Source organism: Lepidochelys olivacea (genome assembly GCF_965140295.1).
Source record: "Lepidochelys olivacea isolate rLepOli2 genome assembly, chromosome: 4".
NCBI classification, from domain to species: domain Eukaryota; kingdom Metazoa; phylum Chordata; order Testudines; family Cheloniidae; genus Lepidochelys; species Lepidochelys olivacea.
The window spans coordinates 87,145,636-87,170,843 of record NC_140414.1 but is presented as its reverse complement, the minus strand read 5'-3'; the positions used below and the strand labels follow the sequence as shown (position 1 = coordinate 87,170,843).

Below are 25,208 nucleotides of genomic sequence, written 5' to 3'. Positions count from 1 at the left end.
TCTCCTGTACCCAAAACCCCTCATCTCCAGCCCCACTCCAGAGCCCCCCTTCCACATCCCAACCCCCTGCCCTAGCCCAGTGAAAGAGAGGGAGGGTGGGGAGAGCGAGCTACAGAGGGGGGAGGAATGTAGGGAGTGGGGGCGGGGCAGAGGGCGTGGCCTCGGGGAAGGGGCGGGGCTAGGGTGTTCCATTTTGTGCTCTGGGAGAGTTGGCGCACAGGCCGCATTGCCCGATCTGGTCCCGCACTACGGCCACGCAGCGTTTACATAGCGCCAGTCCCCGCGAGCGCCCCCAGCGGCCAGGCCCTCCGCTCCGCTCCCCTCCCCTCCCCCGGCAGGGCGCCTGCGAGCCGGCTTGGCAACGCGTTGCCAAGGGCGGGGCTGCTCTGCCCTAGCGGTCCTCGCTCCCCCCACCCCCGAGGTAGCGATAAGGGGGCTCCAGGCCGCCCCCTGGCGCCCAGAGAGCGGGAGCTCCACCCCCTCCGCGGCGACGCAGGGGCTGGGCTTGTTGCTGGCGCCTGGGCGGAAGGCGCGGGGGCCCAGAGCCGAGCTGCTGCGGCGCAGCCATCTCCGTGAGTTTCCGCCCGCGGGGCCCGGGCCGGGGGAGGAGGCTGCTGGGCACCGTCCGCCCGGCGCTACGGGAGGCTCCTGCTGTGCCCACAGCAAAGCTCAGCCCCGGGGTAAGGGCGATGGGAGCGTAGCCGCTGCCCGGGGCACCCTGGCGTCAGGCTCCCGGAGGCGGCGGGGCTGCCCTGCCCGGAAAGGGGGCGGCCCTAGCGGCGGTGTGGGATGGTAAACCTGCCGCCTGTGCGCCCCCCTCCCCTGAGCATCCTCGCCGATGCCCGCGGCTAGAGCCCCCGCGAGGTTTCCCCGGGGGCCCACGCCTGTCTGCGCTCCGCCTCCTCCCTCTCCCCGGGTCCCAGCCTCCCCCTGTCCTCGGCCTCATGCACACAGGCTGTCCCTCCGGGTGGGCATGCCCTGCCTGGGGCGAGCCATAGCTGCAGGCTGTGCTCTCCTCCAGCATCCCCGAGAGGGCAGCGGCCCGACAGGCAAAGGCACCGTGTAATTAGCAAGCCTTGGAAAACGGGAGATTTTAATTATACATTTTGTATTATATTTTAGTGAGGTTGCTTCCCCCTGCACCCTCCACAAGGATTTTATTGGTTTGCTTCTTGAGTCCCTGCCTGAGTGACACTTATGTAGGTGTCTGTTTAGTGTGGAGGTTGGTTGAGCTATATTTGGAGAGTTTCTGCTTGCCTTGAAAACCTGAATTAAATCAGGTTTCAATTAAATATCCATATTTACCAACTTTCTGTGTCTCCCCTTCCCCATCTGTGTTGATTAGCAAGGTATTTGTATGGAAATCAAAGCCCTTTCCTTTAGATAATGTGTCTTCCAACTACCTTATTCATTTAGTGGTACCTCAATTTAATATCTGTAACAGGATTGCTTGTGTGATAGTGGATTGTTTTGTGTCAACCACTGGATTGCAGTATTGCGGAATTAATTGGGCTAGAAAAAGAGATGGGAGTGATAGGATAGGAAATACAGAAGAGTGACATTTTAATAGCACTTAGTAAAATATTTTGTAAGCTGCTTATATGTAATGGAGCTTGGTCATTGGGTCTAAGTATTACACATTTGGCAAAAATGTCTTAACTCAGCAAACTAGAACACAATTGTAGCATAATACTTATGAATGACTTACTCCTGGTGAATTATACGATCTCAATAATGTTATATGTTTGGCCAATGTTTCTTAAGTGTCTTCCTCTGACTTCCTTGGAATTAAATAATTCTAGCCCTTTGTTTTACATAATTCTGTCTTCTTTGCTGTTATCAGTAGTAATACAAATCTGTATAACAACTTAACTACTCAAGTTTTGTGTGGGATCTGTAAACCCCTTTAAGTAAGGTGCAACTTGCTCAAACTCTGTATACATTGAAAGTATGTATACTCTTTTTGCACCAAACAAAATAAAGAAGAACAATACAATTTGTGATCTTAGATAAGTATTGTTGGGCATCTCAGGGGATATTACATAATATACAGCAGTGCATACCACACATATGAAGTATTGTCTATACATTCTGAAAGCCTGTTAAAGAAGCAATTATGGTTTAAATATAGTCAACATGGTTTGCATCCACACAATAACTGTTCAATGGCACGTTGCGTAATAGCACGTAAGCCTTGCTAGAAGTTTTCCTCTTCAGTATGGTGCTCATAGACTCCTAGATCTTAAGGTCAGAAGGGACCATTATGATCATCTAGTCTGACCTCCTGCACAATGCAGGCCACAGAATCTCACCCACCCGCTCTTGCGATAAACCTCTCACCTATGTCTGAGCTATTGAAGTCCTCAAATCATGGTTTAAAGACTTCAAGGTGCTGAGAATCCTCCAGCAAGTGACCTGTGCCCCATGCTATAGAGGAAGGCGAAAAACCCCCAGGACCTCTTCCAGTCTGCCCTGGAGGAAAATTCCTTCCTGACCCCAAATATGGCGATCAGCTGAACCCTGAGCATGTGAGCAAGATTCACCAGCCACATACCCAGGAAAGAATTCTCTCTAGTAACTCATTTCCCACCCCATCTAACATCCCTCACAGGCCATTGGGCCTATTTACCATGAATAGTTAAAGATCAGTTAATTGCCAAAATCATGTTATCCCATCATACCGTCTCCTCCATAAACTTATCGAGTTTAATCTTGAAGCCAAATAGATCTTTTGCCCCCACTGCTTCCCTTGGAAGGCTATTCCAGAACTTCACTCCTCTGATGGTTAGAAACCTTTGTCTAATTTCCAAGTCTAAACTTCCTGATGGCCAGTTTATATCCAGAGTTTTGCTGAAACTGGCTTAATGGTAACATGTAAAGGGCTAATCACAGAACTGTTAATCCTTTGTGTCAGACAATCCACATCACAACATTAGCTAGGGCCTTGGCTACACTTGGAGATGTACAGCGCTGTGAGTTAAACCCGCCTTTGTACAGCTGAGTAGGGAAAGCGCTGGAGTCTGTCCACATTGCCACCTGCCAGCGCACTCTCGTGGCCACATTTGTGGCACTTGCAGTGGCATTGGGAGAGGTGCATTATGGGCAGATATCCCACAGAGCACCTCTTCCCATTCTGGTGTTGTGGGTTGTGGGAAGGGAGTGTGGGATGCGGGGCATTCTGGGTCCTGTCCCAACGCCCCGTGATGCATCGCTTCGCATCCCAGCAATCCCTGTGTTTCTGTCCACATTTGGCGCCATCTTTCAACGGTTTCTGTGTAGTGTGATCTGTGTTCCGTTTCGGTCTCTGGGAAATGGAGCCCGAACTGCTCAGGAGTATACTGACGAATCTCGTCAGCACGTCATGTTTGTCAGTCGAGCTATTCCTTAAGATCCAAAGTGACAGTGAGGAGTCCGACGATGGTATTGAGTCGTGTAACGGGTACGACACAAGATTGCTTGTGGCATTCGCGGACATGCTCAGCACTGTGGAACGCCACTTTTGGGCTCAGGAAGCAAGCACTGAGTGGTGGGATCACATCGTCATGCAAGTCTGGGATGACGAGCAGTGGCTGCAGAACTTTCGGATGAGAAAAGCCACTTTCATGGGACTGTGTGAGGAGCTCGCCCCCACCCTGCGGCGCAAGGGGACGAGTTTAAGAATTGCCCTTATGGTGGAGAAGTGGGTGGCTATTGCACTCTGGAAGCTGGCAACTCCAGACAGTTACCGATCAGTCGCAAACCAGTTTAGAGTGGGAAAGTCGACTGTTGGACTTGTGTTGATGCAAGTTTGCAGGGCCATTAATCGCATCCTGCTCAGAAGAACCGCGACTCTGGGTAACGTGCAGGACATTGTGGATGGCTTTGCACAAATGGGTTTCCCTAACTGTGGAGGGGCGATAGATGGGACTCCTATTCCTATTCTGGCACCACCCCAGTTAGCCTTCAAGTACATTAATCGGAATGGGTATTTCTATATGGTTCTCCAGGCACTTGTGGATCACTGTGGGTGTTTCATTGACAGTAACGCAGGCTGGCCCGGAAAGGTGCATGACGCACACATCTTTCGGAACACTGGCCTGTTCAGGAAGCTGCAGGCCAGGACTTTTTTCCCAAAGAGGAGGATCACAGTGGGGGAAGTCGAAATGCCCATTGTGATCCTTGGAGACCCCACTTATGTGTTAATGCCATGGCTCATGAAACCCTACATAGGGAGCCTTGACAGGAGCAAGGAACGGTTCAAGTACAGGCTGAGCTGGTGCCGAATGACTGTGGAGTGTGCTTTTGGCCGTTTAAAGGGCCGCTGGTGATCTCTGTATGGGAAGCTGGACTTGGTCGAACACAGCATCCCTGCGGTTATATCCGCGTGCTGTACCCTCTATAATATTTGTGAAGGGAAGGGTGAAATCTTCACTCAGGCATGGACCTCTGAGATTCAACACCTGGAGGCTGAATTTGCACAGCCAGAGAGCAGGGCTATTAGAGGGGGCCAGCGCGAGGCTGCAAGGATTAGGGATGCCTTGAGGGAGCAATTTGAGGCTGAAAACCACCAGTAATGTCTGGTGCCCTGCATGGGAGTGAAGTGCAGTGGTTCCAATGTTAGTAGGAATCTGTGTTTGCTAAGCTGACTTGCAGTACCTGTTTCTTTACTTGCTTGCAGGGAAGTAGCGTGAACCAAGGAGCGGGGGGTTTCATCACGGAGAAACAAACAGAACTTTCACACCGTAGCCTGGCCAGTCATGAAACTGGTTTTCAAAGCTTCTCTGATGCATACCGCGCCCTCCTGTGCTCTTCTAACCGCCCTGGTGTCTGGCTGCACGTAACCAGCAGCCAGGCGACTTGCCTCAATCTCCCACCCCGCCATAAACAGCAAGCAGTAATAACAGTGGGAATATTGGTTTCGCTGAGGTCTAAGCGAGTCCGTAAACTGCGCCAGCGTGCCTTTAAACGTCCAAATGCACATTCTACCACCATTCTGCACTTGCTCAGCCTGTAGTTGAACAGCTCCTGACTACTGTCCAGGCTGCCTGTGTACGGCTTCATGAGCCATGGCATTAAGGGGTAGGCTGGGTCCCCAAGGATACATATAGGCATTTCAACGTCCCCAACAGTTATTTTCTGGTCTGGGAATAAAGTCCCTTCCTGCAGCTTTTGAAACAGCCCAGAGTTCCTGAAGATGCGAGCGTCATGTACCTTTCCCGGCCATCCCACGTTGATGTTGCTGAAATGTCCCTTGTGATCCACCAGAGCTTGCAGCACTATCGAAAAGTACCCCTTGCGGTTTATGTACTCGGCGGCTTGGTGCTCCGGTGCCAAGATAGGGATATGGGTTCCGTCTATGGCCCCACCACAGTTAGGGAATCCTATTGCAGCAAAGCCATCCACTATGACCTGCACATTTCCCAGGGTCACTACCCTTGATATCAGCAGATCTTTGATTGCGTGGGCTACTTGTATCACAGCAGCCCCAACAGTAGATTTGCTCACTCCAAATTGATTCCCAACTGACCGGTAGCTGTCTGACGTTGCAAGCTTCCACAGGGCTATCGCCACTCGCTTCTCAACTGTGAGGGCTGCTCTCATCTTGGTATTCATGTGCTTCAGGGCAGGGGAAAGCAAGTCACAAAGTTCCATGGAAGTGCCCTTAATGCATGCGAAAGTTTCGCAGCCACTGGGAATTGTCCCAGACCCGCAACACTATGCGGTCCCACCAGTCTGTGCTTGTTTCCCGAGCCCAGGATCGGCGTTCCACAGCATGAACCTGCCCCATTAGCACCATGATGCATGCATTGGCAGGGCCCATGCTTTCAGAGAAATCTGTGTCCATGTCCTGATCACTCACGTGATCGCGCTGACGTCGCCTCCTCGCCCGGTATCGCTCTGCCAGGTTCTGGTGCTGCATATGCTGCTGGATAATGCGTGTGGTGTTTAATGTGCTCCTAATTGCCAAAGTGAGCTGAGCGGCCTCCATGCTTGCCTTGGTATGGCGTCCGCACAGAAAAAAGGTGCAGAACGATTGTCTGCCGTTGCTCTGACGGAGGGAGGGGTGACTGACGACATGGCTTACAGGGTTGGCTTCAGGGAGCTAAAATCAACAAAGGGGGTGGCTTTACATCAAGGAGTATTTCAGGCAGGACTTCACGGAGGGTTCCAATAAGAAATGGTGCACCTAAGTTATCGTTCTTATTGGAATAAGGAGGTTAGCCTGGCCTCTGATTGATACATGGCTAGATTTGCCTTGCTGCACCTTCTCTGTGAGTGACTGCAGTGTGACCTAGAGGAATGAGTCCCCTAGACGGGTGTGGGGGGAAGCAAATGAGTACAAAACAGATCTGGTCTATTTCTTGTTTTGATCCACTCCATCTATCTTTTACATCTTTGGCTGGCAGCAGACGGTGCAGAAGGACTGCATGCCATCCACATCTCATGGCTGCCCGGCAGAAGATGATGCAATAGGATTGCTAGCAATCCGTATCGCCTGCCTGCTCACCATAAGACGGTTCAATAGGACTGACTGCAGGACTAAAGAGAATGACCTGGTCAAGTCACTCCAAATTTAGTCCCTGCGCCCATGTCTGTCCAGGCGCTCGTGGCCGATGTGGTCAGGAGCACCTCGGACATGACGATGACGGCTACCAGTCGTACTGTACCGTCTGCTGCCAGAAGGCAATGGGTTGCTGCTACTGTGTAGCAATGCAGTACCGCGTCTGCCAGCACCCAGGAGACATACGGTGACAGTTACCTGAGCGGGCTCCATGCTTGCCGTGGTATGGCATCTGCACAGGTAACTCAGGAAAAAAGGTGCGAAACAATTGTCTGCCCTTGCTTTCACGGAGGGAGGGAGGGAACGGGGGCCTGACAATATGTACCCAGAACCACCCGCGACAATGTTTTAGCCCCATCAGGCATTGGGATCTCAACCCAGAATTCCAATGGGCAGCAGAGACTGCGGGAACTGTGGGATAGCTACCCACAGTGCAACGCTCCGGAAGTCGACGCTTGCCTCGGTACTGTGGAAGCACTCCACCGAGTTACTGCACTTAATGCACTTAGAGCATTTTCTGTGGGGACACACACACTCGAATATATAAAACCGATTTCTAAAAAAAGACTTCTATAAATTCGACCTAATTCCGTAGTGTAGACATACCCTTTGTAGGCTTTTTTTAGTCTTCTGAGCCTATTTGATTCATTAAAAGACTGACAGATCTAGAGAGGGTTGGGGAAGGGCTGCCATCTAATCCCATCTAAGGCTTAACGGGAAGAGCATTCAGAAGTTTCCCACAGAGTCTTCTAAGACATGTAGAGGTGATGGTGCTCGGTCTCCTAGGGCTGTGGGGGAGGAGGGGTTTCACAAGCTTCTGAAAGTCCACACAACGGGGGTGAGGGAAGCCTGTGACTTTTCTTGGGGCACCCAGGACTGAGAATCACATTGTAACCCCATGCCTCCAGAATGAAGGAGTCTTGCTTGTGCTTGATTAGGTATCAGCAACCTAATTCTGCCATTGTTTTAGCCATTCAAGCACTCTCCTTGGGATTATACCAGCCCTGTATTCACCTTGCAGGTTAACAATTGGTGCACCTGAGCCCCGTGTGGTATCTAGCTGCTGACACTGACTACACACAGAAAATCCAAATCCTCTGCTTCCAAAGGTGCAGTGTACCCTACTTTGCCGGTGTTACCCTAAACCACCACTCCTATAAACCACACAGCAGCTATGAGCCCTAACAATAAAACAAAAGTAGGCTTATTTAAGAAATAATTAAGATTAAAGTAGAAACAAGAGGGAGTGGTGGAAACAAACGGTAACAATACAAAACAATCACCAAATGCAAACCTTGGTCTAGACTTAATAGTTACCTTTCCTATCCAATAAAGTAGGTTTACCCCCCACCCCCAAAGTTCAGTGTGTTGCAGAGCAGACTGGTTTCATCAGAACCAGGATCCAAATGTTCATGAAACCATCCCCACACCACAAGGGGTTTCCTGAGGAAATGGATCCAGAGTGCTTCTCACTCCTCTGTGTTATACTGAAAACAGCCTTTTCCGCCCTATTCACAGACTACAACAAGACAGGGGTTAGCCCTAAGTTCCCTTTTTTACCTTCAAGTGGTTTTGATTGTTTGCGGTTGCCTCTGATTGTTTTCCATTGGAAGTCCTGGTATTGTGCAAGGCCACACAATTGAGCCTTGCATTATGTCACTGGCTAAGATGACAACTCCCTCACTACCCAAATGGGCCATCACTGAGACACATTAGCCCCTAGTGACTAACTTTTATTCCAAGTCCATAAAGCATTCTTTCACTATAATTCCTTAAATATTACCTGCAATGATTATGAATTTTGACAAGTTACAAGCTTTCTGTAAATACTTCACATATTACTCTTTATGGATAAATATCCTGGAGGACATGTTTGGTGTAGTGAGTTTGAGAGATCTGATGTGGTGAGAGTTGTTTGCAAAGAACAGGGGACTCAGCTGTGGGGCTTCTGTGTCAGTAGGAAACAACAGTTTCCCTAAAGCTTGGAGGTGGCTTTGGCCTGATAAACGAACTAACTAACCTAGCTCACCTTGATTCACTTACACAGGCAAAGCCATACTTTTTTGTGTACAGGAGATTGGTTTCCTTCCTAAGGTACCTTGAGCTGTGTATTAGCAAAGTAATTTTCCCAGTACTCCACATACCCCCATCTTTCAAAGGCCCCCTTTGCTTCCTACTCTCATGTTAGTTCTATTTAAAGAACTAAGAAGATTCCCACACAAAATTTAATATTACAGGCATAGTTCAGTGGCTTGTGTGTATTATTCTTGAACATTGGTTTAGTTTAATAAACCCACCAAAAATTCAAACAGTAGAAATTCTGAGTTAAGCTTAAACTTATAAGAAACCAACCAAGCTTTTGAACATAGTATTTACTCTTTTTCCCGAAGCAGTGACCTGAGTAAATCAGAAAGTTATACTTCCTTATCCATTCTTTTTTTAATAAGGACCATAAAAACTAGAATACTTTAATCTTCTATTGTAGCTATGCTGCTCTGTGGCCTTCATGGTGGTGCATAATAGACTTAAAACAATTTTACAGATTCCTGATATGACAAGCAGCACACTGAAGGGACTCATTCCCAACTCTGTTTAAAGTCCCAAATATTGAGAAGTGCTGAGAGCACTCAGTGCATTACAGGAGGTGCATGACACTTCACAAGATGAGACATGATCATTCCAGGTGCTGGTAATTTATTTCAAGTGTCATTAGAGAAAAAGTTAGCATGTCTCCTTGTACTCATAGACTTTAAAGTCAGAAGGGACCATCAAGATCATCCAGTCTGACCTGCACATTTCAGGCCACAGAACCTTACCAACCCCTAACCTCTGGCTGATTTACGGAAGTCCTCAAATCATGATTTAAAGACTTCAAGTTACAGAGAATCCACCATTTTACACTAGTTTAAACCTGCAAGTGACCTGTGCCCAATGCTACAGAGGAAACCCTCAGGGTCTCTGCCAATATGACCTGGGGGAAAATTCCTTTCCAACCCCCAATATGGTGTTCAGCTAGACCCTGAGCATGTGAGCAAGACCAACCAGCCAGACACTTGGGAAATAATTCTCTGTAGTAACTCAGAGCCCACCCCATCTAGTGTCCCATCACTAGCCATTGGAGATATTTGCTGCTAGCAGTCGCAGATTGGCTACATACCACTGTAGGCAGTCCTATCATGCCGTCCCCTTATCAAGCTCAGTCTTGAAGCCAGTTAGTTTTTTTTGCCCCCACTGCTCCCCTTGGAAGGCTGTTCCAGAACTTCACCTCTCTGATGGCTAGAAACCTTCATCTAATTTCAAGCCTAAATTTGTTGATGGCCAATTTATATCCATTTGTTCTTGTGTCCACATTGGGGCTTAACTTAAATAACTCTACATATACAAACACCATATATCCCAATCATGAAATTGGAGCACTTGTAACGAAAGATGGAAAGTTTGTATGGTGGTAAATAATCACATTTGGTATTGGGGATGCACATTTGCTTCAATGCTCCATGTGCAAAGAAATGAAATGGTAGGAGGAAACTCCAGGAACTGGTTAAATTAGTCTAGATGCTTTAACTGTGTACTTCCATACTTTATACACTTTGGGTTTCTAACTTTGTTTTAAACTTAACATTGAAACGTAACATCTATTCAAACCACTAAAATGTGCCTTCAACCTAAGTTTTTTGTTTGTTTGTTTGTTTTTGTGGGGGATCCTACCTTTGTCTTATTATTGGATATTTATATTACAGTGATGTCCAGAGGGCCTATTATTACAACCCATCTCCAAACTGATCTCCAGGGGGAGTAGTGTGGGTAGCAGCTCTTTTTTTTAAACAAACTTGACGTTTATGCAGTTTGTATTATGACTTTTTTTTTAGAAATCTTTAGGGTGGACAAGGTTTTGGTCCTCATTCTTTAAAGACACTGTCTTTTCTGTGTTATATATTGCCTAGCACAGTGGAGCCCTGGTCCATGACTGGGGCACTAGGTGCTGTGATAATACAAATAATTAATAAGGAACTTGGGAGCTGGTAGTGGATACCTACAGTTGTTGTTAGTGTATTGAGGATATTCCATAGAGTCCCAGTCCTGCAAAAACTTATGTTCATAATTTACTGTTGACTTCAGTGGAGCTACTTATTTTAATAAAGGTAAGCATATGTGTAAGTGTTGAAAAGACAGAGGCTTAGGTAAGTAATTGATGCTTGGTAAGAATTTCCTAGATGGATAGTTGTTAGCGTATACAGCAGGAAACATGTTTTCTTTGAATGTGTAAATAAGAGGGTTATTAAAATCAGAAGTTAGGCATAGGTATGTGGGATCAGTGACAGCTTTTACTAAGACTGCATGATCTCATTTGTTGATTCCATATTCTAGCAACTGAAATAGTAAAAATCTGTACTTTCTACAGATGGTATAATAAGATTTTCCACATATATGTAGTGTACTAGTCTCCTGAAAAATCCCTGACTACAAATAATTTGGCAAGTCCCACTTCTCAAAGAAATGTCATGTGCCCTAGATGCACAAGGGAATAAAATACAAAAGTACCAACTGAGAATCAAACTCCACTCATTTAATTTCATGTCATACTCACCACTAAAACAATGGTTTGTGAAGCACCAAAAATGTCACTGAGAGAAATTGACCAAAGCAGCACATCTGTTTTTTAATACTGTAAAGATTACAAAGTGCCTGATTGACTGTGCCTGAAAAGGGGAAGAGGTAATGTTAAGAATAAAATATTAATATTGCAGTGACGTGGCTAATGTTACCATCGTTATCTGCTGGGCAGAATCAAAGTTGCTGAACTGCTAACAAATGATTCTTCTGTAGTTCAAAAAGATCTGTATTTTGGATGCTTGAATTCTGTCTCCATTGTTGCCATGAAGTTGTGACTAGCCGTTACTGTGCAGCATAGTGACAACTGTGAAGACCTAGCATGGCTATATGTTACAATATAACCAGTAACACTAAAATATTGTTAATGTGGTCTTGGTTGCTAAGAACATAATGATACAAGAGCTGTCTTCGCAAGAATGTTACAGTTAACATTTAAATGTTAATGGATGAAAAAGATCAGAAAAGGTCATATAGATTTAAGAAAAAATGTGTAAAATTGTCCAAAACCAACTTTAACTGTGACCCCTAGAATTTCACTCTTCCATTTATATAAGACAATTTAAAAAATATTAGATAGAAGTAAATTCCATGTGGCAAACAATATTGAGGTCTGATAATAGAGACAAGAACACTGTTCTATCATTCAGTTATTGGTTCATTTGCATCTAGAGACAAAGAAGAGTCATTCAACTACTGACACAAGGACACCTCTTCAATATCGGTCAAGGATATATAAGTGTGTGTGTGTGTGTGTGTATACACACACACACACACATTATATATAAAGGATTTATAGTTAAACTGTAATACTATATGTGTTGTATTAATCATCTTAATAAAACTGATGTCTCACGCATGACAACTATAAAACAGGTACTTCCGTAACTGTGGGTCTCATGAAAGCTGAACCTAAAGAAAGAGGAATCCAAGCAGGGTGGATTTGATTTAAATCATGATTTAAATCACTATTCCGGAAGACTCGATTTAATCATGGATTTCTACATAAAAGTGCATTCTTGGTTGGTATAACCTGAATACATACTCTTCACAACTCAGAAATAGATGTAGGTTTCATTTTTAGAAGGTACACACTATAAATTTTGTAAGTGATTTATTTTGAAAACTTTTCTGATTAGTTTTACAGCTATATCAGAAAATGAATGATTGTTCGGTTATTTCATTTACCAAAGGTAAATGAAGCAGATAGTTCACCTCGCAATGACTTCATAAATATCTCCAGTTCGACACGTTAATCATTAATATTTGGAGGATTTTTTTGCCACGCTGTATTAGGAGGAGAACATCACAAGACAGACATTTACATTGTTTTATTTAACTAAAACAACAATGTTATGTAGTCTGGATTTTTTTTTCTTCAACAGCAAACATAATATTTTAACAAGCATAAGAATTTTTGAATTTAGTTAAACATTCACCTTTTTAAAATCAGGTATGTTTTTGTTAAAATTGTTTTTTAAACAAAAATTAAATCTACAATGTCAGCCAGGTCAACATGAGAAACTTAAAATATTGGCTTCTGCAGCTAACTCAATCATCTTCACCTTCATTTTCCTGTTTGTTCATAATCTGGAAAAGAAAAATAAGCTTTTCTGCTTTTTCAGGACCCAAATAATTTTTCAATTTGGAATAAATTAGTTTAAAGGAAGAAAATGTTCTTTCTACGCCGGCAGAATAAGCTATTGCTGTTAAAATGAGATTATTACTTAAACAGTCTCTGAATCCAAGTGCTTAAGTGACTTCCACCAGTTCACTGGAGTGACTTTCTTTAAAACATCATCAGCAAACATATATTTCTTGAATGGTTCACCCTTAGCTCTGAAGTTTATTATAGTTGGCATTCTGGAGGGATGATTGCTGAATGTCCATGTCGTAGCCAACTCTTCTTCTTCAGCAGTTAAGGTTTGACCCTAGTACTGAGTATTGAGAATATTTGCAAGAAAATGAGCTAGAGATAGTGCTGGTCCCATTCGTTTTTTAAATGCTTGTAATTTAACTCTGTCATTGCACATTTCTCTTTTTAAGATCTCACTCAGTTCCTTCCAAATTTCAACAGTGTCAGCAATAAAACACATGTGTTCAATATTTCTCTTAAGCCCAATGTTAAGAACTTTGGCTGTGACAGTGCCATCGATTTTTTCACGATTTTGTTCACAAACTGTCATCAGATTAGGCCAGTTCTTGATATAGTGCTCAAAACAGTTCACTAATGAGTTCCATCATACATCTTGTGGGAGAGTTAGCTTGCTTCCTCCCACTTTTTTCAGAGTAGCTGCTGCAAAGTGGTTGTTACGGAAGTATTTTACAATTTCAATAACATTAGTCTTTATTTCTGGAACACTGAAGTCTTTGGCTAGGAGGTGCATCAAATGAGCACTGCAACCGTATGTTATTAGCTTGGGAATCTCTTATAAATGGCTTTTCATCTTGGATACATTTGCAGCATTGTCTGTGACCAAGCTGTGTACTAGACATTTGAATATTTCTTTCACAGTTTCTTATAGCTTTTACTGCTACTTCTTCTAAGTATTTTGCAGTGTGTGCATTTCCTGATGTATCAATTGTTTCTGTAAGGAAGACATTCCCTTCTTCTGTTGGCACACAAACACATACAACAGGATTATTGTGGACATTGCTCCACCCATGAGGACTCAGGCTAACAATTTCACCCTCTAGAGCTTTTGCACATTGCTCAATTTCTCTTTCATACACTTTATCCAGAAATTTGCCTGCGACATCTGCTGTGTTGGGTGGACTGTATCCTGGTCTTAATGACTGAACCATGTTAATGAAGTGTGGGTTCTCAATCATACGGAAAAGAGAGTTTATTGCATAAACAAACTGGGCAATTTTTTCATCCATTACCTCTTTTTGTAATCTGCTGGTTCTTATCACAAACTTATTTATGGTTGTTTCTGGATGATGGAGATTTTTTTGCTACTGATGATATACTGTGGCTATGTGACATACATGTTGTGACTGAAACCCTATCATTGGCAGATAACTCTGAAACTGTAGAAAATGATGGTGATCTTGAAGGTGGATAGTCTTCAGAATCCTGTATGTTGACGATGGATTCTCCTAAACAAAATAAGTCAATGCAGTTATTTAATTATTATTACCATACTGCTCATTTAGTATTACTCATTGCATTCACTGACACTCAGTACTACTTTAAAGGGGAAATTGTAAAGGGAAGATATGCCTATTTCAGCTAATATTTTTTGTCACAACTGCATCTAAAATGATAGTACTATAGAGTAACAACTCTATTTTTTGCTCAAGCGTAAGAATTCAAGAATAGTCCAGAAGGAAGACCGGCAGTCCTTAAGAAAGAAGTATGAAGTAATAAAAAAGTTTACCAATTGAAGATCTTGTATGTTCAGACATATTCGTTTCATCCTCTTCAATGCAGCTTCCTCCTGAGAAGGAACACTTCTCATGATGATGATTCATGCGGGCAACCAGGCCTTGCATTTCTTCGTTGCACTGTTTGCATTTTGCACTCATGCCTATCTTACCCACAGGTAGAGGAGCTTCATTAAAATATTCCCCAGCTGGGTCTCTTTTACGGCCTCCTGCCATTATAGGTTTTCCCTTCTAGTGAGAGAATGGTATGGCAGATCTCAAATCAATGAAGGCTATACTCAAAAGACCTCAAGACTTCTGGAATATGCTGCTCAAACAGTTTCAGTTTTGTTTCTACTGCCTGTCCCTCCCTTCTCACATTTTATCTCCAGACTTCTTCTCCTTGTCCAAAGCTATTCCACCCCCAACCATTAGTGAACTTTTTGAAACTTTGCACTCTTCGAGAGAGAGGTAAGGGATTGATTCTGTGTACACAAATTTGCAGAGGGACAGTAGGGTTGAGGTCTGTTATTTCTCACCTCTATTTTTATTTAAAAACATTTTTGCTGTTAATAAGCATGTTATCTCTGGAGACATAAAACCACAGTTTGAGAACTGCAAAACTAAACATCTCTGATGGGACTCAGTGCTCAGTCTAGAAGATACCATTGGGTAGATAGAAAGATTAACCTAAATAATCTATACAGAAGCCCCTGGAACCTCCATAACATTGGGTCCTTAATTCATAAACTATTGGAACTCCTTAAGAAAAGTTTTCTTAAACATTACATGAATATATTGTCTCATACTATAGAATTAGCATTTATAATCCCTATTCCATGATGAGAGATCTTTGAACTATAATTTATCTTAATTAAAACTATCTTTAGATATGTGATTTTTCCTCAAAAAGCATTTTATCCAAAAAATCTGATTTAAATTTAAAAAAAAATCCGATTTATTTTTAAATCATTGGGGGTTTTGGGGTTTGTTTTTTTGGGGGGGGGGGGTTGTGTGTGTTTTAATCCACCCTGAATTAAGTAAGATTGTTCTGGGAATATCTAATGTGACATTTTACACTTCCCAGTTTTTATTTTAATAAAAAAAAAAGTATGTAAGATACAGATTTTTTTTTAACTTTGCCTTTTTCATTCTTTAATATTTATAATAAAGTTGTTTATACTAAAGCTTTTTTAGCATTACATTTCCTTTTAGGCTATTTTTAGGAATGCATCTGAGAGCTGGGTGTCAGATTCTATGGGATATTTGAAGCCAATCAATTCAAGAAGTGATAAATACTGCTAAACTCAAATTCTACCCTGGACTTTTAAGAGGAAGGCAGGGGCTGGAGGGGAAAGCATGTCTTGTCCTGCTTCCTCTGTCCTTATTTCAACAGCCTTGGAGGAATTCAGGAGCTTTGCAGAGTTGATGGTTCCCCAGGCTTCCTTCCACTTCTGTTGCCCTGCAGTGCGTAGGAACTTTGCAAGGTGTCTAGTTCACTTGGTCTCCTTTTGCTTCATTGGCTCTTTGAAGCTTTGGATCTCAATAGAATCCCTGGTTTCTTACTATTTAAGCTGCTGTATGGTGCTTTTGAGCTACATGTGGTCCATTTCTTTTCATGTAGTGGTGCACTTGAGGCAGGAGTGCCCTCAGTCCTAGTATCATTAGTGTCAAGCCAATTTAGAAGTTTCCCCAGATAAGGAGTTCTACAAGGTTTAGGTCTCTGCTCCCCTTTCTTAAAGATCTGTGGTTCTGTTGCCTTGCACAGCTTAAGAGCTATGCCGGGTTGATAGTTTCCCCTGGTCTCCTCCTCATTAAACTGCCTTGTGGAGTCCAAAAGCAGTACACTGTCCCTTCTTCCCCAGCTTTGCCCCTAATTTATGCTAATTTATGAATTTCACAAGGTCTGCTGTCCTAGTTCCAACTCTGTTCCGCTTCTCCTTTCTTTGAGCTCGTTTCTCTTAAATCTGCAGCCTCTTACCATATTATTTGGTCCATATAAAACTATAAATAAATATTTAACTTACCTGGTCCATAACATATTTAATTATATCATAGAAGTATAATATAATTAATAATATAACCTACAATTATACTAAGGGTATACTTTCCTCTGCTTTTTGTTAATATTTTGAAACCCCTTTTTCACACCTGCAGGACCAGGAGTTGGAATTTGTACAATAACTTTTGAGATGGACCGGTACGAAGATGTGTCAGAGGGTGAAGTGGACCACTCTTTCTTTGATAGTGATTTTGAGGAAGAGCCAAAGAAAGAAGAAAACCCTGTTATAGCCAATGGCGAAGAACATAGTGAGCTCATTGAAAATGGAGGTATGCACATCGCCAAATCAGACTCTGAATCGGAAACGAAACTGAGGCAAGAACACAATCCTGAGGAAGAAAATGAGGAGAAAAAGAAAGAGTCACCAAAGGAATATTCCATAAATGGTGGCACTGACCATAGTGAGAATGTTTCATCAGAGTCAGTTTCTTTAAGTTCAGAAAATGCAAGTACATCTGGTAGAAATTCTGCGCTACGTAGAAGAATACGTGTAAGCATTCCAGCTGGGATCCCCAAAATAGTTAGAGAAGGTGAGGAGAATTATTATACAGATGAAGAAGACAGTAGTGATGATGGCAAAAAACAAAGGGTTAGACTTAAATCAGCTAAGCAATCCAGTAGCATAAAGAAAGTTAACAAAAAGTATACCAATATTAGCTCATCCTCCTCCTCTTCTTCCTCCTCAAGTTCAGATACAGATGGTTCAGATATGGATTCTGATAGCTGCATATCAGATTCATCACAGTCTTCCTCAAAGGGAAGTATATGTAACTTGGCTCTTCTATCTCCAAGACAAAAATTCAGGCCAGGAATAAAGTCGGTAGAAGTAAAACCAAAGCTTGGTGAATACACAGAGGAGTCTGAAGATACAGTGACTGATGTAACACCTCTATCAACACCAGACATCAGTCCTGTCCAATCTTTTGAACTTGCAGCATCAAATGATAAGAAACTGAAAGTAAAAAGACAAGAAAATGTGAGCCAAGAATTGCATGGTAATTTTGAGGAATTTATGTACAATACAAAATTTGTAAAGCCTAGCAGACTAGAAAATGGAAAATTGAGACCCAGTCTTACATCTGTATCTTTCTCACTAGATGCTGAGTTTGATCACAGACATAATCAAAAGGTCTTGCATGATGCTGTGGACCTGAATCAGCTTTTGAAAGGTGATTTTTCTTAAACAAAATTTATACAAATTTATTTGTAAAGTATGACGTTTTCTGTGTCGAGGGGCTATGGCATTGAGTACTAATGGAAATTAGGGGTCATTGTGTGTGCTGCTTTTTCTTTTAAAATTTGCTTCAGACCAAGTTGCATCAGTTTTAAAGATGCCTTGTGGTTTTGTTTGTTTGTGTAATGGCATGCTGATACATCAGTAGACTAATGGAAGTGCTCCTCTAATAAACTCTTACTGGTAAAGGGATAAGTAGCTATGTGATGCATATCCAAATAGGATTGATATTTTCACCAATCCATTAACATTGTACTTTGATTTGTCAAATTATGATCCATTTAATAACTCAAATAGCAAATACTAGCAATTTTCTTTAAAAACACCAAACTTTTATTGTGGGGAATCTATCAAATTATAGACATTCTCAACTTTTAAATGCAGCTCAAAACTACACACCGCTATAAATAACAAACATTTTACAAAATACTTTTTAACTTCTGGTGCCTTATGATAAATTTAAAATTCTTTCCAAATATTGAATGATGAAAATATTTTAACAACAAAAAAATGAACAGTCAAATAGTCTTTGAGAGGTTTTCATTTAAACTGTAGCTTTTCCTTCCCCAGTAACTTTATGAAATGTCTTTTTATTGTTGGTGAGAAGGAGCCTGGTGTCCCATTTGCTGTCCTATCCCCAACATTCCTCAGTGGGATGAGAGCATCAGAAGATCAGGCAATGAGCACATCTAAGCTAGGAGTTGTGCACCTGCTTTCTCAGTGATTCCTTCTGTCTTTACTCTCACGGTGTAATGGACCAAATTTTTAGCTGTTTGGAAGCTGCACTGTGGGCAAGAAAAGAAGGCTTTGCTGGTCCTTGTCTGTTGTTCCCTATGCTCTAGCAGCTCTGCTTAATGGTGATTTCATGCACTCAGCAAAGCATCATGTTCGTACATAGTATCGGTAGGTAATTAAACTTTGGGTAGAGCTGGGTTAAATGTTTAACTTTTTTTGTCGAAAGGGGAATGAAACTATTCATGAAATTGGGCAAATAGTTTCAGCTGAAAAAACTTTTTTTTTTAAGCAGTTGAAACACTTCATTTAGGCTTTTTTATTTGAAATGGTGTGTTTTATTTCAAATTTGGCCAGTTTAAAAAAAATGAAAAATACCTGGAATAGCTGAATCAAACGGAAAATTCAAAATTAATTTTTTTTAAAAAAATTAATTTCAGGTTGACTCAAAACATTTTGGTTGGTTGTTTTTTTTTGAAACAATTTGTTTTGTTTTTGTTTTTCAATTCAACAACAAAAAAAAACTTGTTTCAGTTCAAATCAAACTGGGGTTTTTTTGGAGGAAGAGGGCCTTGGAATTTTTTGGTTTGATGCCCAAACTTTGTCACATGCATAAAATAGGAACTATAATAAAAATTATTCTCAAGGATGTGAATATAAGGAGCAAGTTTGTTTCCACAAAACAGAAAAGCAATTACTCATGGCTGTCTTTAAGTAATACAAGTCAGGAGGCGAGAAGTGGAATTTAGGTACATTTACCAGTTAATGATGCTGATTAACTCTTATATAATTCCCAAATGACTTCAGTCTAGAACAATTAAACTTGCAAGCATAAGATACTGTGATTACTTTGGGTACTTCAAAAATTAAAGCAGATCAGATATTGACCTTTGGAAAGTGACTACTCTGGGAGTACAGACACTTTTATTCCATAATTATTTTTACACTTTTTTTGAGCTTTTTCAGAATGCACAAAATGAGTGCAGGGTAAAGTAATTTTTCAGAGAGAACAGAAACGTACAACAGAAATGTTTAACCATAAGAATTGCTTTATTATGAGCATAATGTGAGCAATGTGTGATTATCGGACATCAGACTGTCAGAGATGCTTTTAATACAATTTTATTAAACCTTACTAATGAAACATAAGGATGATGGTATACTATTGGTAACAAGTATACCCAGGCATAAGTGTAGGTAACAATTACATGGGTACAGTTCCCTGAGGTGAATGCACCCCCAGCTCAGATTGAGGTTGTGGGTGATGTGCCTCGTGCTGGAGGCATTCAACTTGCAGAACTGAGCCAAGTGGTAACATGAAAGTATCTTTTTGATATGGGGAGAAAATTAAGACAGAATAGCATGTTATGGTATTAAGGAGAAAAGATGGGGGAAAACTATAAAAAGAACATGACGTTCAAAGAGTAAACTTTGTGTTGAAACAGTCAGCTATATTGGATGGTAAGTGAAGAAAGTGGTGTGGCTTGTACATCCTGTAATGGGGTACAGTGTAAAATAACTTTTATGGTTTAAAATGACTGTTTCAGTTTGAGCATATAGAACGATATGTATATTGTCACAAATGTATAGCAGCTGACAAGGATTTTTAGCATACATTTTTCCTCATGCTATGTGCCCTTAGTACGTACTTATATAAAACTGGCAAACCATTCCATACTATTATAGTTTGGAAAAATTTTTAATTTAAAGCACATTTAACTAGTAAAATAAATCTTTTGAGTTTCTCAAATCTGTAATGTTTTTTGCTATAGGAACACAATTTTCAGTGTGTAAGTAGTCAAATATTTAAATTCTTCCACTTTAATGTATGCACTTGGAATTCAGTCAGAACAAAATTTGTTCTGATTTAACTTTCTCCCTGTTATTTCAATTGCTTTTGAACTTCTTTAAGGCAGGTACTAAAGGGCAGTTCTATGACTGGTTTTTTTGGGGGTTTTTTTAAAGTCATTTAATAAGAGCCCAGAATTATGAACGAGAGAGAACTTCAGAATGATGGATGATAACAACAGGTGACTACATCGAAGGGTATGTCTACTCTGCAATTAAACACCTGCTGCTGGCCCATGCCAGCCGACTCCTGCTCCTGAAGCTCAGGCTAAGGTGCCATTTGATTGCTTTGTAGATGTTCGGGCTCCAGTACCCTGTGGGATGGGAGGGTCCCAGAGCTCATGCTATAGCCTGAGCTTGCACATCTACACTGCAATTAAACAGCCCCTTAGCCTGAGACCCATGAGCCTGAGTCAGCTGGTACAGGCCAGCCATCGGTTTTTAATTGCAGTGTAGACGTACCCTGTAAGTCACTTTATTCCAGTACTATAATCTGTTGCTGACAAAACCACTGCCTATTGCTAGGCAAGCTGTGATATGGCCTCTAGTGGTCATATGGATAACAAGGTCAGCTACTTGTCAAGTGATAGGAATAGAATTGATCTAAATAAGTGGAAGCCACAGCAATATTAGGATTACAGTAAACCAAGATTTTACTTGAAATTGGGTAGAAGTGTTGTCCAAGCAGAATACATTTACCAAATATCTAAATTGCTAATGACTTATTACCTCACCCACATCATTAAAAACTATCTTTGATTGGACCAACTTCTCTTAATGAAAGAGAGACAAGTTTTTGAGCTTACGCAAGCTCTTCTTCAGGTCTGGGAAACTTAACCAGTGTCACAGCTAAATACAAGGTGAAACAGATTGTTTAACATACGTAGATAACACGTATTTCAAGGTTCCATTGAAGATGAAGTAGCCTGTTTAAAACACCACCAGTCAGAGTTGTATTGTATATATTTTGAGATGCGTAGCCTTAACCTTTGTGTATTAGAGCATAATCTTTTCTTTTGGAGCTTGTCCTGTTGTTCATTCCTGCTTCATCTTGCTCCCAGATATAAACTAGACTTTAATTCAATTGGTTTTCATGTCCCAGACTTCCCTTAGAAAGGCCTGTCGTCTTCAACAGAAGGGTGTGATGGGCATTTTTCATTCTAGATACTTTAGCAAGAATTAGATCTCATGATAGCAAGGTATCTTGGTATTTTACTGGCAGTTGTAAAAAGATTATCTGGGTTGGTCTATCTCTCCTCTCCAATGGAGTAGTCTGTGAACAAATTCAATAGACCCAGGCTTATGTACATCGACAATCCCAAGCACCTGGTGCAGACTAGCCTAACAATAGTTTCCATTTCAGGTGGAACAGGAAGTTTCTTCTTTAACTTAGCTCTAAGTGCTTTAACTGAGCTATAACTCCTTCCCTCACCACAACTGCCGCATCCCTGTTGTCCCTGATGCTTGTGCTCTTCTTCAGTCTCTCTTTTCCTCCCATCCCCCCCCCCGCCCCAGAAAAAAAGGTTTCTCTTGTTTCTGTTCTAGCCTGGAGTCTATCTCCCCACACATCAGAGACAGCAGCTCAATTTGCTATGTGTAAGCAGTAGTAGGGGGTGTCAGAGAGATTCCTCTACTGACATCACCAGGCAGTTGGGGGTCCTGACTTTTCTCTGAATCAGACTCTTCCATGATGCCTGGAATATTCCCTGACATTCTGGAATTGCTTGGATGTGGTGTTCCAAAGTTATTGCCTGGCAGACAAACAGAGGTGCCATGAAGTTGCGGGTAAGGCCTTGCTTCATTCGACCAGCAATGCTACTCTTAGTAGAGTTAAAGGATCCTTGCTACATATATTTTTCCTCAGAACAATTTGTAACCTTCAACCGTAAACCAAGCTCGAACTAGAGTTCATCACTTTGTTCTCAGACTGAGAATACTACTAAATCTGAGAAGTTAGAAGGAATAGTTCTGGTCCCCCTTTAGCTCCTCTCATGGAATTTAAAATAGACTCATGTTATTACAATCACAAAGATTGATTAGAGATCTTAACCAGTCTTTTAAAATAAAAATGTCAGTGTTACAACTAAGGATAAAATTTGCCTTTAAGTTTCTACTCCTTACCTTCAGTTTGTAGTTTGGAGAATGCATTTGTCCATCTCCTGAGTGGTGCTCGCTGGTATGAATTCAAAATGTGTGCTTAATATCCACATTGATTTTTTTTATTCATTTCCAGGTTATATTCAAGATTCTGTCATTGATCTTTAGTCCTGAATGGTCTGGAATCCAGTTATGTGAGACCATGCCCAATTTCTATGACAGCAAAGATCTTCTAGCTAATTTTTAAAAGTATGAACATTGTGATTAGCTGCTAGGCTGTGTCATTTGAGAACCCCGTGCCTTTAGAGTCTAGGGATCTTATGTGAGGCTTGTATATATGGCTTAGTGTTTGTTCTTATTCTTTCTGGATAGCCCATCTGATTTGTGTGTTAATCTCTGTAACCATTGCAGTAGGTACTATAGAAATGAGTAAAATAAATATAAAAACTAAGGGCTGTGTCTGTCCAAAATCAGGATTATTAATTCTGAAAATAAAAATAAATATTTTCTTGATGTCTTTAAGGATGAACTAGGTAAAATTTCAAGACTCACCCACTTTCTCAAGTTTATATATGGCAGGGAGTGGAAGGAGGCATAGGACTCCAACCTTTTGGGCAGTCTTTGCCCCTTTCTTGACTCTCCTTCTGCCCTCCAGTGAGTCCAAGTGCATTTTCACTTGGTAGCACCTCTCTAAAGCATTATATAAATGCTCAACAGTGTGGTGTGGTATATGATGTGGTTCATACTTTTAAAAAAATTCAGGTCACATTTGAGGTTACTTATGGCATTCCATTATGAAGCAGTGCTGATGTCATTATGCTGATTATCAATTATGACATGCTGATTATAAGAGTTACCATTAGCATTTCAGTGCCTGACAGATCATGTCCATGCTGTATGAGATTTTAAATACATCGGTATGAGGAAGATCCCAGGCCATTCACTACTGAAGGAGAACAGGTGAGAGAGCAAGTTGATCATTTTTTTCAGAAAATTTTTAAATACAATTTAAAAAAACCAAAACCCATAACCTAGGTGGGAGGGGAAATGTGGGAGTTCAAACATGTGGTCTTCATCTACAGGTTAATATAAAATGGGGCTTTGATTGTTGTGGCCAAATTTAGAGATTGTAAACTCTTTGTGGCAGGAACTCTCAACCTCTGTTGGCACAGTAGTCAGCCCAAGAGGGACCCAATCCTGGATGAGGCCTTATGGCGCTAATTTGATATGAATACTTAATATCTTAGCTTAGTAAATTTCTGTGTGTCATTTTCTCCACTTTCCATGGCGAAGCTGTATTCATTGTGACAGTGCTTGTGATTCTGCAAATAGCGTTACACTGCTCCAATGTTACAGAGTGCATAGTACATACAGTTTTCCTATATAAGAGTTTCATACATGGACTTTACTTCTGTTTTGCTCATGTATCAGACTAATCTTTAATACTTTATAGAAAATTAGAATAAGATCTGAAGTATAACGCTATAATTTTAAAATTTGAAACCATAAATGTGTGAGATGCATTATCTTTTCTGTTGCAGTCTGAGTAATCTGAAAACAAATTTATCAAACAGGAAATAATAAATACACTGTGGACAAAATTGATAGGCAAGAATACTTTCAGCATTGTCTGAAAAAGGATTTCCATTTCTACTCTCCAAGCCCCAGCCAGCTCTGGAATTTGGGGGATTTTTCTTGTGCTGGTTTTCTGGACTCTATTTATATCTAGTGTTGGTTGTCACTGAAAGGCACTAAGATTCCACAGATAAGAGATGAATTGAGCACAGGACTGGGAGCTAGGAACTCCAGAGTTCTAACCTCCACTATACTACTGACTTACTCTATGGCCTTAGGCAAGTCACTTGATCATCTATAAGCCAAAGTTTGTGCTGACTTATGCCAGGTGTATCTCCACTGAAGTCTCATGAATGAATGAAATAGTAATGAGATAAAACATTACAGAATTTGACCCTTTGTTTCCTCATCTATTTCCTCATCTGTTAAACCAGGTTGATACCAACTGGGTTGCTGTGAGGATTAATCAATAAATTCCTTCTTGTGTATTCTCTATTAACTTAGTATGGGACACAGAATGATGCAGTGAATAGGGTATTGGACTGGCAGTTGGGAGACCTGGACTCTATTCTTGGCGCTGCCACTGACCTGCTACATGTCCTTTAGCAAGTCATTTAATTTCTCCTCTGTCTTAGATACTTCATCAGTAAAATAGGGATTATATGTACATTACTCATAAAGCGCTATCTGAGCTTAGTATCATTACTATGTAACTAAATGGCCTGCTGGTTTCAAACAAACTATTATGGAAAACTGTAAGGTGGTGCAAACTTGACTACATTCAGCTGAACGCATTGCAATTGTGTTTACCCTTTACTATGGTCTCTTCTCCAGAAAACAGAATTTATCTTTGCATAATCAAAGGTTCAAGACCTATTTCTAGGGCTTCTCCATTCATATATATGATATATGTTCTATGATAGATGTTCCCAGCCATGCTGAGCAAGTGCATTTGCTGGATGATAGTGGTTTGAGTCTGTTAAGCAAGAGTAGCATTCCTACATCCAAATTAAAACAGACCATTAAAATTTTTTTATTATACTCTTAGATTTAAAAATCACTGTTTCATCAGATCAGGTTTGTGCAGGCTTGGAGGTAAAAGGGCATTCATCAGGTTACATTATGAAGACTGTCTTCAT

General features: G+C 41.5%; 1 protein-coding gene across 2 annotated transcripts in view; it reads left to right on the top strand.

Moving 5' to 3' along the window:
- Positions 1-477: 477 nt before the first annotated feature.
- Positions 478-25,208, top strand: part of CFAP97 (cilia and flagella associated protein 97) — a 61,354-nt gene continuing 36,623 nt past the window's right edge. The window contains exons 1-3 of one of the 2 annotated variants that reach the window (XM_084627565.1): positions 478-572; positions 16,679-17,578; positions 17,681-17,752. In XM_084627565.1, the coding sequence (XP_084483691.1) occupies positions 16,714-17,578; positions 17,681-17,752 (937 nt within the window). In that variant the 5' untranslated portion in view covers positions 478-572; positions 16,679-16,713. Of the gene's footprint in view, positions 681-16,678; positions 17,579-17,680; positions 17,753-25,208 lie in introns of both variants that reach the window. The other variant, XM_084627566.1, reaches the window with a different exon arrangement.